At 45.4% G+C, this 13,909-nt stretch overlaps 1 protein-coding gene across 2 annotated transcripts in view; it reads right to left on the bottom strand.

The window, feature by feature from the left end:
- Positions 1-435: 435 nt before the first annotated feature.
- The window catches only part of LOC135767163 (CD48 antigen-like), a 45,054-nt gene continuing 31,580 nt past the window's right edge, over positions 436-13,909 (bottom strand). The window contains exons 5-7 of one of the 2 annotated variants that reach the window (XM_065276819.1): positions 7,177-7,223; positions 2,728-2,775; positions 436-2,422 (exon numbers count right to left, since the gene is read on the bottom strand). In XM_065276819.1, coding sequence (XP_065132891.1) covers positions 2,333-2,422; positions 2,728-2,775; positions 7,177-7,223 — 185 coding nt within the window. In that variant the 3' untranslated portion in view covers positions 436-2,332. The remainder of the gene's footprint in view (positions 2,423-2,727; positions 2,776-7,176; positions 7,224-13,909) is intronic. The other variant, XM_065276820.1, reaches the window with a different exon arrangement.

A 13,909-nucleotide genomic window follows, 5' to 3' on the forward strand; every position in this document is an offset into this window, starting at 1 on the left:
TACGTACTGTTCTTTAATCTTAAAACCCCCCACCCTTCTTAGTTTGGGGTGGTGGAAAGTTTTGCTTATCTATTTGGAACACAGCTTTTTCTATAGTCTAGTTTAAAGATGCTTTTAGATGTGTGTGTATGTGTGTGTTACTTACATTCATGACGTATGATGTCTTGCACTTATCTTTTTTTGGGTGTCAACCCATCTAATAAAATGAGCTTGCAGGTAAAGAAACAGATAGAGACAGCTTGAGCATTTCTTTAAGAGGAATCTCTCTGGTTCTTTCCCCCTTGCGAGTTTTAAACCTTTATTCTTGGTCTGTCTGATGTGTCTTAATTGTTGTTAAGGTAAATTGAATAAACCTAACACATAGTCTGGAGGTCAGAGGTGAGCAGCAGAGAGTTCTGATATATATCAGGGGCCATGAAAGACACTGACACCAAATGCCGTTCGAACATAGACCAAAGTTTATTACACAGACTTCACATTATATAGGGTACAGAAAGGAAGCACTGATGAACATTACCTGATGAACATTAGATAATGTCTAGAAGAATCATGGGAGCAGCTATTGAGCAAACATGTCTGGAGAACAATCGCATGATCGGTCCCTTCGCAAGAACATCTGGATACGGATACATAAATAATCATGCTTAGACAGTTGTATGGTGCAAACGAGGAGGGGAGATTGGAACAGGAAAGTCTGGTCGAACTTCATGACCTGGACTGATCAGCCCATATCAAGCTTTTGTGCATAGCCAAGGGAAATGTCACAACTCAATCTCAACTTGGTAAATACAAGATAAATGAACGGTTTCATTGCTTCATTAATCAAACGAGTATAAAAATAAAGAAATATACAAGGTTCTATAAAAATATATCAAATATATAAATGTGGGGTGTGGGGGAACAACATTTAAATTCTAACAGTGAGCTATACATTTAATGAAATAAAAGTACATTTCTATTAGAGCCCGACCGATATGCATTTTTTGGGGCCGTTGCCGATACAGATATTAGGGAGTAAAAAAACACCGATAACGATATATCGGCCGGTATTCTTTATGTGTATATTATAGTACAGTACACATATACTACAGTACATTATACTACAGCAGGCTACTGTACATATAATACACTATATACATTAACAGAATATACTATATATAAATACTTTTTTTGCAATGATCACTCACAAATGTGGTGATCAAACACTTAAAATGACGTGACAAATATATGTAATATACTGTAGGCAGGTGTGTTTTACAAGTTAACAATAAACTTTACTATTCAAAATGATTCTGATATAAGTGCACAAAACAGTAAACTTGACTAATTATAAATAACTTTAAAACACAAACAAAACAAAATACATATAACTTAAATGATTGTCAGTTTTGACGAGAATAATGTTATATTGGGCTTATTTTGAAAATGGAAACTTATAAAGTCATTGTTTATTAGCTTTACAATAAGTTATGTACTTCACAAATTAATTAGAAACTTACCGTTAAGACGACAATGCTTGACTTGCTGACAACATAATGATGTAGGCTTATGTTTAATATACTGCACAACGTTTTTATAACACGAACCCACAGTGTTCTGCCGGTACTTTAAACTTTTATCAAACTAAAGCGTCTTCTCTCCGGCTCTTTAATTTAGCATGTTCAGTAACAGCACAAGCAGCTGTACTCCCACAGACTGCGCGGCAGTTAAAGCGCGTCCTTTCTCCACCTCGCGTCATTTCTTTCGCTTGCGTTTTAAACAACTCGCAAGTGGACAAAAGAGACGGATTAAAAACACCAAATGTAAACCGGCAATGTGTCTTTCTCGCCCACTTATAATCCAATCAACCAAAGCGCGTCTTAATACCAGGTGTAAAATGTTGTGAAGAAACCGCGTGGCTGCCTCCACCTGAACTGAGGGACTGACTGAAGTGAAGGGGGGTTGGCTGGTGTCACTACAGTGAGTGACCTGGGTCACCATGCGCAACCAGTAGGGCGCACTCTGCTGGAAAAACAAGTACTTACATCTTTCAAAAGCATTTAATGTCTTCTGTAAGGAACGTTCATATAGGCTTCATATCTGCGGCTTATACGCCGATACAGATATATCAGCGACAGGCTCATATCAGCCGATAAAATCAGCAAAACGATAAATCGGTCGGGCTCTAATTTCTATATATTCTTCTGTAAGATTGCATTTATGCAACTGAACAAATTAACTTGTGTATCTTCTTCATGACTGCCAAGACGTTGTTTTCATTTTAATCTCAGGTACAGTTAGATAACGCGGTGTCTGGTCACTTAGGTGGTTGTTTGCACACTTGTGAATAAGTTTAATCTCTGGCCTGATGCTGGAGGTGTTGCCCCACTGTGTGGTAGATTGTGCTGTTTTCTTCCTTTTCCTCTTTTGTCTGAGCCAGGATCTTATAAAAGAATTTGGTATTTAGAAAATGATTTTCTATGGGGCTTAGGTGATCAGTTATTCTAAAGAAATTGTCCCAGCCTATATCAGTAAATAAAAATATTAATTAATGTGGCAAATGTGCACATCTGTTTGACTGTAGATCAACTCCTAATGATCTTTAAAATCTACACTAATAATTCATTAAACACTGTCCTTTAAATGTTTAAAACTCCACTGAACTCTAATGCTATTTTCAATGCCTTAAATCGATTATTTTCTTGCTAACACTCTTAATAAGCAAAAGTGTTTAGTAAATGTTCTTACCTGATCATATATATGAGAGTCACCTTTGATTGTTTCCATTGGTTTAATCTGAAAGAAAGAGCAGTTATGTTTGAGCTGTGCATCTGTAGTATCAAACTGTAGTAGAATTTTTACACCACGTCATCTTTTTGATCATTTTGTTACACGGACATGGCAGAGTGGTCAGAGATGTCCAATTATCAGTTAAAATTGGGTACCTGATTAAAGGAAATTATAAATATATATTTAATTGTATCATTATGCACTTCTGATCCCTAGCATCCTCTCTACATTTGATCTATAGTTGGTCATTCTCTAAATCACTTTGTTCTTTAAAACTTAGCGTTTTGCATGTTATTTCTTGAGCTATCATTTGAGCCAAATGTAAATTAGATATTTGGTTATATTAAATAATACAGGACATATTATAACATATATGTTTTTTGGAACATACAGAAAAGGAGCAGGAGTAAAATAAGTACAATCAGAGTTGATTCTAGAGTCTATGGGGGCCCTAAGCAAAAATTCCTAGGGGGCCCTTCCGACCAGTGTTCTGAGCTATAGCTGTAGCCGCTATTCAATTCAGGTCTTCCCGTTAGTTAGATTAGAGGAAAGTACTGTTCAAAAGTTTAGGGACACTTGACTAAAATGTTAACTGTGAATCATAGATCAAGAACAAATCAAGAATAAAAAATAAAAAGTTGCACATTAAGTAAGGTCTAAAATTACTCGTTATTTTATGAATTAAATATAATTATTAATTTTTATAATAATTATTCATTTTATTATATATTTATATGTATTTTTAAAGCTACAGAAGTGATTTTTCTCTTGTCTTGGGTTGTTTGATTAACATAAATGACAGACTTAAGTAGGTTAATTGAGGTGTCTGTCTCTTTAAGACCAAATAAGCACAGACTGGTTTCTGCTTCTAATCTATACATATACTAGATTAGTAGATTAGACATAAACAAAGGATTTATGAAAAAAGAATACTGTGTGGATCATTTTGTTTGTATGTGCCCTGTCAAGAAGAGAAAGATTTTTGTGTTTGCTTGCTTTTTGAAACGCGTCTCTCCGTGTATGTGCTACTGAGTGCACTTAAAGGAATAGTCTACTCATTTTCAATATTAAAATATGTTATTACCTTAACTAAGAACTGTTGAATCATCCCTCTATCATCTGTGTGTGTGCACGTAAGCGCTGGAGCGCGCTGCGACGCTACGATAGCATTTAGCTTAGCCCCATTCATTCAATGGTACCATTTAAACCTCATTCACACAGACCTCTGGTCCCAGAAAATACCCGTAAAATTGCCAGACAAGCATCTGTGTGAACAAAAACTCGTTCCGTTAATCTTCTGGCATCGTTGCCGGAAAGAGGACCTAGTAAGATACGCGGGTAACCCTCTGTGTGAACAAGAATGCCATAAAGGGCGTGTCGAAGTGAGGACGCGCGCGTCATCATCACAACACAAGTTATGGTTCAGCTCCTTACAACGAGAGATAACATGTATATAAACATTCACCACGAGAAATGTTGCAAACTAACATGTATATAAACATTCACCACGAGAAATGTTGCAAACTAGATTGAAGCAGTTATCAGGAAATGATATATGAGACGCATAAACAATGACGCACGTGCCGTAGTGAGGACGCGCGTGTCATGGCAACATGAAGTTGGTTCAACTCTTTAAAATCAGGGATTTACAACATTCACTACGAGAAATGTCAGCATACTAGACTGAAGCGGATATCAGGTAAGTTAGCTCGTTACTTACTGCGTTGAAACGGAGATCATTCAGCAGCATAAAAGAATATCGCGTCACGTGCTCATTTGAGCAATAATAAACGAAAATACCCGCATGTCATCCCAACGAGATATATTGTTCAGCTCCTCAAAATGCGGGTTTTAAATGCATATAAACAATCACGATGAGAAATGTCTGAAAACTGTATCAAAGCAGAAATCAGGGAGCTTGTCAAATATACACTCTGAAGCTGAGATCATTCACCAGAATAGAACTGTGCATTCACGCGCTCCTTTGTAGTCTTATCATAAACAAAAATGCACGCGAGTTGTTTCTGGAGAGAGAAATAATAAATAATATGCAAACTTCAGACGCTGCGTAGAAGAGAGGGCGGGACTTTCAACATGTCACGTGTCTTTCCGGGACCATCAGATGCCGTGTAAACTTGGCAGTGTGAATGAATAAAATATCAAGCGGTCCCGTAAAATTCCAGGATGCCTGTCCCGTGTATCTTACGGAATATCTGTGTGAAAAGGGCTTTAGAGATAAAGTTAGAAGTGACCAAACACATCAACGTTTTTCCTATTTAAGACGAGTAGTCGTACGAGCAAGTTTGGTGGTACAAAATAAAACGTAGCGCTTTTCTAAGCGGATTTAAAAGAGGAACTATATTTTATGGCGTAATAGCACTTTTGGGAGTACTTCGACTCGCCTGAAAAGTCCGCTCCCCTTCTCACTCTCATAATGGGAGAGGGAGGGTGTTACTGCGCCAAGTCGAAGTACTCCCAAAAGTGCTATTACGCCATAAAATATAGTTACTCTTTTAAATCCGCTTAGAAAAGCGCTATGTTTTATTTTGTACCACCAAACTTGCTCGTATAACTACTCGTCTTAAATAGGAAAAACGTTGATGTGTTTGGTCACTTCTAACTTTATCTCTAAATGGTACCATTGAATGAATGGGGCTAAGCTAAATGCTATCGTAGCGTCGCAGCGCGCTCCAGCGCTTACGTGCACACACACAGATGATAGAGGGATGATTCAACAGTTCTTAGTTAAGGTAATAACATATTTTAATATTGAAAATGAGTAGACTATTCCTTTAACTGCACACACCAGGGGCGATGCTAGACACAAAGCTCTACTGGGGCACAGGCCACCCATTTTTTGCTGACTTTTTTTGAAAGCCTGCTGTGTGCAAGAAGTGTGCAACACTTCTATACAATGTCCTTTGCTTAACCCACTATTCTACAGTGCAACAGATACTGCGAAAGATACATAAGCGTATATAAGTGTAATCTTCATCATACCTAACATTATTAACATGTTTGGAGGCATAAATGGCATAACATGTTTGGAAATAATGACAGCAGAGAAATATTTTCAACATTATACAATGATAGCAATGATAAATAACTTATTTTTACAAGAATATTTTTACAATATTTTAAGAAACCAGAAAGAAATGTTTTCATAAGCTAACTCACTCACGTGGCGTCACCTTTTGACTGTGCATACATGGATAAATGCGACTGCTTCGTCGCTTTTACAAGCGTAAATTAAATTAAAACTTCATTGCATATAGATCCGTTTTTGCCCTGATTGTCTTTGTAAAGGATTGCACTAGTTAACTGCTGATTTACACCAGGGCACAAAAGATTTACACTGGGGCACGTGCCCCAGTAAAAGGGGTCTAGCGACGCCCCTGCCGCACACACACATAGACGGAAGGCGAATTCCAAACAGCGCAGTATAAAGTCGTCCCACATAAAAACTTTAAGTTGTTTTTCATTGCACTATTCACCAAATGTATTTTAATCGATTACACTATGAGACAGAGTGATGCAACTCTCTAAAGTTTACAGATTAAGAGTTCTGATCGTTGAAGGGCATATAGGGATGATTGATCACGCCTTACTGGAGCTGGACCGGACACATTAAACCACATGTGAGTACAGAAAGCTGCTTACTTTAGCGCCTTTTTGCGGTTAAATTGCATATTCATTTGGGAATCACATGCGAGCGAACCATGGGTTTGTGATCCGTACGGATCAACTGCGACAGCTCTACTGAACGATACAACGTCACCCATTTGCTACTTCATTTTCGAAACTGGCAAGTTATCCACCTGTGTTGGATTTTGACTGGGCTAAGCCAATGTCAATCAACATTCCATCCAATCGGAATTTTGATATGCAGTCATGTTGAGTATCTACGTTCATCTACCGGGTGTAGCTGGCCATCCGAGAAACGAACTCAGGGGCCCCCTAGTGGCTCGGGGCTCCAAGCAGTTGCCTGCCTTGTCTGTTGACAAGGTGCGCCTCTGAGGCCGCCTCTGTCTGCGACATAAAGTGTTCTTAAAAGACAAGACTATCGGCATTATTTCTGGGGTAATTAACCGACCTATGAAAAGTAGCTACTTTTTTGTGTTCAACAGAATAAATAAACTTATACAGAATTTTCATTTTTGGGTGAACTATCACTGTAAACACAGACTACACATACTGTAACTACAAAAAGTGCATGTGCGCAAACATCTCTAACCACCAAAAAAGACAATACCTATTACGGGATTAGCATCATGTTTGTCACCAAAACATTAAAAATGTGTCTGGTGCTCAACATGCTACACACTTTAATGAATAATAAACACTATGACAGCAAGTATTATGTGTAAAATGTACATGATAAATGATGAAGAGTAAATTGAAGCTTACCTTAGTATTAACTTCCTCATAGACTGTATTAGGTTTCTGTTTGGTACCTAAGATGTTAAGAATGTACACTGTAAAATGATCTGTTGAGTTTACTTAAATAACATGATTCAAAATGTTGCATATATTTTTAAGTAAATATAACTTTTTATATCTAGATTTTATGTCAAAATAACAGGAAAACCTGTTGTATTAACACAACTATTTGAGTTTATGTAACAGATTCGCCAGGTTCTCTCCCCACACAATCATCATCACCTAAGTTTTTCACCATCACCAGTCACAACGCACTTACCCTGCACTATTTAAGTTACAGACAAACACACACACTTCCTCCAGTCTCATTAATGCAAGCTAGTTCATACTACTGTATCTAATTGCTTGACTCTTTCTCAAATCTTAACCATAACTTTGCCAGTGTCAACCCAATTGTCGAAGGATCTCTACGTTGGAATTAAGGAAAGTAAGCTACTGTCCCTTACGAAACAAAAATATATAGCAGTATATTGGAAAATATCATGTAATATATTAGGCAACATATTCTCATATATGGGATTTAATATTTATATTTTCAAATATTTTGAAATATATGCATAGACCATACATGTATATGTGACCCGTCACGGAAACCAGGGACTCAAGTCGGCAGCACAAGTTTCGAGAAAATGAGAAACAAAGTTTTTTTTTCGAAATTTGTGATTTTCGTTTTATTGCAGAATCTGTTAGTTGAGATCACGAAGAAGCCTCTCCATGTTTGAGATAGCAGTTTTTGTATATTTAAAAGCGTACATTTTGCGGTTAAAATAGGCTTGTTTTTCCGGAGATTCTAGCGTGCAGCGGGGGGCGTCATTGTCTGTGTGTATATTTACATACTGTATAAGCTTGTGTTCCCTTTCAGTCGGTCACTACGACGTCACGTCGTGACCGACGAATTGGGAACTCGCTTAGAGAGACCAATCTGCTTCGAATACTACTAAAACGCCAATGAACTTGGCATTGAGATATTTGCATAATGCTGGCGCCGCCCCGCCAGGTGCGTATATAAGCAGCAGGTGCAAATAAGGAAATTAGCTTTTTATCGCTTCGAAAGCCGGCAGTATCTGCTACTGAGAAGCTACTCTACTCTGGTGGGATTCGATTGCTGAAGTTGGTTGGACTAGCAGTACCACAGCGGACGCTTCGCTTAATTCCACGACTCTACATCTTTGTTTTGTTTTGAGTTTAGTGTGTGCGTTGCCTTTCCCTGTGCGCATCATCAACTGAGCATCTGAGTGAATTTCCCTAAAAGAGTGATACGAGAGAGCTTTGTGCCTTGTTAAAGGCAGCCACTCTCTCGTATATCCGGACATCAGCGTCCTTTTCAGGATGGCTTTTCGTCCGTGCGATCTTGGGTGCGGCAAATACATGGGTCCGAAGGACGGTCACGAGCGTTGTCTTTCGTGTTTGGGCATCGAGCACGCAGAGGCAGCGTTCGCTGGGGGTAAGTGTTCTCACTGCGAGAACATGTCCCTTGTGGATTTGCGCAGACGGTTGTCTTTCCTCCGGGAAAAACGCAACCCTCGTCATGCGAGTGCTGAACGCCGCCACGGTGCGGCTGTGAAGCTCTCTAAAGACGACCTGCGCATCACTGTGCTGAGCCGAGCGGGGGATTCGTCCTCAGGCTCTCAGCCTCCTCATCCACAGCCGGTTGATGTGCCGATGGAGACTTCAGCGTCGTGTTCTACGATGTCTCTAGAATCCATCGTGCCGCCCTCCGGGTCCACCGACGCCGCAGCATCCGAGGGTGGGCCTCCTCCCCCTGACGTGGACCCCGACGCCCTTCCTCCCTCTGGTCGGGTTGGGACGCCGGAGTTCGATCCAGAGATGGTGGCCGTGCTCGCTCGAGCGGCGGAGACCGTAGGGTTAGAGTGGGTTCCCCCCCCTCAGCCCGAACCGTCCCGCCTGGATGATTGGTTCTTTGGAGCTGCCCGGGTTTCACAACCCTCTCCACCGGTGCCTTTCTTCCCCGAGGTGCACGAGGAGCTGACTAGAACCTGGAAGTCGCCGTTTTCCATGAGATTACGGCCGTTTCAGCCCTCCCCCCTCACCTCCCTCACCAGCGGAGCCGCTAAGGGTTATACGGGGATCCCTCCCGTGGAGCGTGCTGTCGCGATGCAGCTGTGTCCGGCACACGCTCCCTCTTGGAAGGACCGCCCAACCCTCCCCTCTCGTGCCTGCAGACAGTCCTCCGGTTTAACGGGCGCTGCCCACCAGGCATGTGGAGAGGCGGCCTCAGCCCTGCACGCAATGGCGTTGCTGCAGGTTCACCAAGCCAAAGCCTTGAGGGATCTGCACGAGGGAGGACACGACTCGCCTGTCCTTTCGGAGCTCCGGGCTGCCACTGACCTGGCTCTTCGCGCTACGAAGGTGACAGCGCAGGCGATTGGTCGTGCCATGTCCACGATGGTGGTCCAGGAACGCCACTTATGGCTATGTCTGGCTGACATGTCGGATGCGGAGAAGAATAAGTTCTTGGACGCTCCAGTGTCGCAGGCTGGCCTCTTCGGTGAGTCGGTGGAGTCTTTTGCCCAGCAGTTCTCCGCCGCCCAGAAGCAGACAGAGGCGATCGCCCAGATCATGCCCCGGCGCAAGCGACCTGCATCTCGCCCTCCAGCGCCGGCGGGCCCGTCTGCTCCTCGCCGAGGGCGCCCTGCGGCGGCTGCCTCCACCCCCCCCACTAGAACATCTTCCAGGCCACGGAGGGGGAACAGCCGTCGGCAGCCCGCCCCGCCCGCCCCACCCGCTTCCCGTGGTAAACGGAAATCGAAGCGGCCCTGAGACGGGCGACCTGGAATCGGATGGGATCACTCTTCGGGAGATGGTGATGGCACCGCTCCCTCCACCGGTAGAGGGCCGGATGGAGAATCCTTGGTTTCGTTTTGTTTCTGTTCCGCCGGCTTCTCAGCCGGCACCCACAAAACCACAAAAAGAGTGCATTCCTATTCCTTCTCCAGGTCTTCAGAGGATCGAGAGAGATGTGAGCGGGCATTCACATGCTCTTCCTCCCTCTCCTCTATCGCCAGCGGGTGTTCTGAGGAGTTCCAGCTCTCCGCTGAGGAGACGGGACCACCAGCACCCTCTTCGGAGTCTGTGCTCTCCGCTGAGGAGACCAGACGACCGTCACCCTCAGCGGGCTCAGGTCAGTGTCACACACACACATACTGTAGATACTTATGCTGTCCCAGCAGACGTACCGGCAGTACCACCTGTCCCGCTCCGCCGCCCCCCCGCGGGTACCCCGGTAGTGCCGTTAATTCCCCTCGTACGGTCCCTGGGGGCTTGGCTTCAGCTTCCCAGCCCGTCTCGTTGGGTTTTACGCACTGTCCGCCTCGGTTACGAAATACAATTCAACCGGCACACACCCAAATTCTCGGGCATTCGTTTCACCACGGTGAAAGCGTCCGATGCACATGTACTGCGTGCAGAGGTCGAAGTCCTGCTGGCGAAGGACGCGATCGAGCCGGTCCCTCCAACCGAGATGAGATCGGGCTTCTACAGCCCGTATTTTATAGTACCCAAAAAGGGCGGGGGGTTACGACCGATCTTGGATTTGCGCGTTCTGAACAAATCTCTGCAGAGGAGGTCTTTCAGGATGATAACACCGAAGCAAATATTCAATTCAATTCGCCCCCAAGATTGGTTTGCGGCTATAGACCTGAAAGACGCGTACTTTCATGTGTCCATTCTCCCTCGTCACAGACCGTTTCTCCGGTTTGCATTCGAGGGACGGGCATACCAGTACAAAGTTTTACCGTTCGGGCTATCCCTCTCTCCCCGTGTGTTCACGAAAGTAGTGGAGGCGGCGTTAAAACCCCTCAGAGAGAGCGGCGTTCGCATATTGGCTTACCTCGACGATTGGCTTATAATAGCGCATTCTCGACGGACGCTTTGCGAACACAGAGATTTAACGCTTCGGCATCTCGCCCGTTTGGGTCTTCGGGTCAACTGGGAAAAGAGCAAACTCTGCCCCACGCAGAGGATCTCTTTTCTCGGGATGGAACTGGACTCGATCGATTTATCGGCGCGTTTGACAGAAGAGCGCGTCCAGTCAATTCTGACTTGCCTCGGTTCATTCCGAGGGAAGAATGCGGTCCCGCTGAAACAATTTCAAAAGCTCCTGGGGCATATGGCAGCAGCAGCGGCCGTGACACCGCTCGGGCTGCTCCATATGAGACCGCTTCAGCGTTGGCTTCACGATCGAGTCCCGAGGAGAGCGTGGCGCGCCGGCATCCATCGTGTAACCATTACACCTGCGTGTCGCCTAACATTCCCCCCGTGGTCGGACCCCGCGTTTCTCAGGTCCGGTGTGTCCATGAGACAGATCGCTCGGCATGCTGTTGTACACACAGATGCGTCCGACACGGGCTGGGGTGCCACGTACGACGAGCTTACAGCTTCAGGGGTGTGGACAGCACCCCAGTTGCACTGGCATATCAATTGCCGAGAGTTGTGGGCAGTATATCTGGGACTTGTACGCTTCGCTACGGAGCTGCGAGGGAAGGATGTACTAGTACACACCGACAACACTGCGACCGTTGCGTATATCAACCGTCAAGGCGGTTTGCGCTCCCGTCACCTGTCGCATCTCGCTCGTCATCTCCTCCTTTGGAGTCAGAAGCATCTGAGGTCCCTTCGTGCCATTCACATTCCGGGCTCGCTCAATACAGCAGCGGACGCGCTTTCTCGAGCTGCGCGCCCCGGCGAATGGCGACTCCACCCCCAGACGGTCCAGCTAATTTGGAAGAAGTTCGGTCGTGCGCAGATAGATCTGTTTGCGTCGCCGGACGATACCCACTGTCGCCTATTTTATTCACTAACCGAGGGCAGCCTCGGCGTGGACGCATTGGCACACAGCTGGCCTCGGGGGATGCGCAAATACGCATTCCCCCCAGTGAGCTTAATCGCACAGACACTGTGCAAGGTCAGGCAGGACGAGGAGAGCCTTTTACTGATCGCCCCATATTGGACGAGCAAGAATTGGTTTCCAGAGTTAATGCTCCTCGCGACAGCCCCTCCCTGGCGGATTCCCCTGAGGAAGGACCTTCTTTCTCAAGGAGGGGGCACATTATGGCACCCGCGCCCCGACCTGTGGGATCTCCATGTGTGGTCGTTGAGCGCGCGCAAGGTTTAGGTGATTTACCGCAAGCGGTATCTAACACAATCAACGCGGCACGAGCTCCGTCTACGAGACGGGCTTACGCGTTTAAATGGAACCTTTTCGTCACCTGGTGCTCTTCGCAACGCGAGGACCCCAGAGAATGCCCTATTAACACCGTGCTTTTATATCTTCAACATAGGTTAGACGGTAGGCTGTCACCCTCCACCATTAAAGTTGATATCGCTGCTATTTCTGCTCATCACTCACTTATTAACGGCAGAACAGTTGGCCAGCATGATTTGGTTGTTAGATTTCTAAGAGGCGCTCGTAGGCTAAACCCCTCGCGCCCTCCTTCTATTCCTCCCTGGGACCTGTCCATGGTGCTGAAAGCCCTTCAGGCCCCCCCGTTCGAGCCTTTGCAGTCTGCGAGTCTGAAGCTTTTATCAATGAAAGCTCTGACCCTGCTAGCATTGGCCTCAGTGAAGAGAGTAGGGGATTTACATGCATTCTCTGTTGACGACTCGTGCCTTCAGTTTGGTCCTGCTGCCTCAAGCGTAACATTGAGGCCCAGACCAGGCTACGTGCCCAAAGTTCCCACGACTCCTTTCAGAGACCAAGTGGTGAGCTTGCAAGCGCTGCCTCCGGAGGACGCAGACCCAACCGTGGCTTTGTTGTGCCCCGTACGCGCACTGCGACTCTACGTGGATCGCACGCAAAGCCTCAGGACCTCAGACCAGCTCTTTGTTTGTTATGGTGGCCAGCAGAAAGGGAAAGCTGTCACTAAGCAGAGGATGTCTCATTGGATAGTTGATACTATCGCCCTGGCTTATAATCTTCAGGGTATTCCTTGCCCCTTTAATTTGAGAGCGCACTCCACACGGAGTGTTGCCTCATCTTGGGCTCTAGCTTGTGGTTCCTCGCTAACAGACATCTGTAGAGCTGCTGGTTGGGCGACACCTAATACGTTCATTAGATTTTACAGTGTTCGTATTGAGCCTGTATCCTCTCGTGTTCTTTCCTCACCAGGGGGAGCACGGAGAACAGTCTCACAGGTCGGCTTGCAGCCTCCATCTGATGCTTCATAACTGTGTCAGTATGGAAGGCCTTCAGAACAAAAATGCGTAATGGTTTGAATTGTTCTTCCTCCGCTGCCTTGGCAGCCTTTGTTGCGGAGCATTGGCTGTCAGCCTTTCACTAGCTGTATCCTCGCGAACCTACGTGTCTGGCTCGGGCTCCACATTGTGTCCCACTGGGTTCCTTTGTGAGTATTTTTCCGTGGGGTTAATCCTACCAGCCCACGTTTCCCTTAGCAGAGCACTGCTTTGCTTACACAGCCACGGCTGTCTTTATTTCTCAACTACGGTTGACTTTCGCCCACCGTTAACCTTTAAGACGGGTGGTGGCTTCCGCAGCGTTCCTATCCCGCTCAGGTAGGGCGCTTCCCAGTCGCTGGCACTTCTGTGGGGTTAAAGGAACATCTAGTGCCCGGCCTTCTGCCCTAAAACCTACCTCCTCCTCCTTAAGTGGAACCGGAGGGCTTTTACGCAGTCACTGGAAGAGGTCAGCCCCTAGTGGCGTTTTGATAGGGATTCCCAATTC

Source organism: Paramisgurnus dabryanus, chromosome 6 (genome assembly GCF_030506205.2).
Source record: "Paramisgurnus dabryanus chromosome 6, PD_genome_1.1, whole genome shotgun sequence".
Taxonomy (NCBI): Eukaryota; Metazoa; Chordata; class Actinopteri; order Cypriniformes; family Cobitidae; genus Paramisgurnus; species Paramisgurnus dabryanus.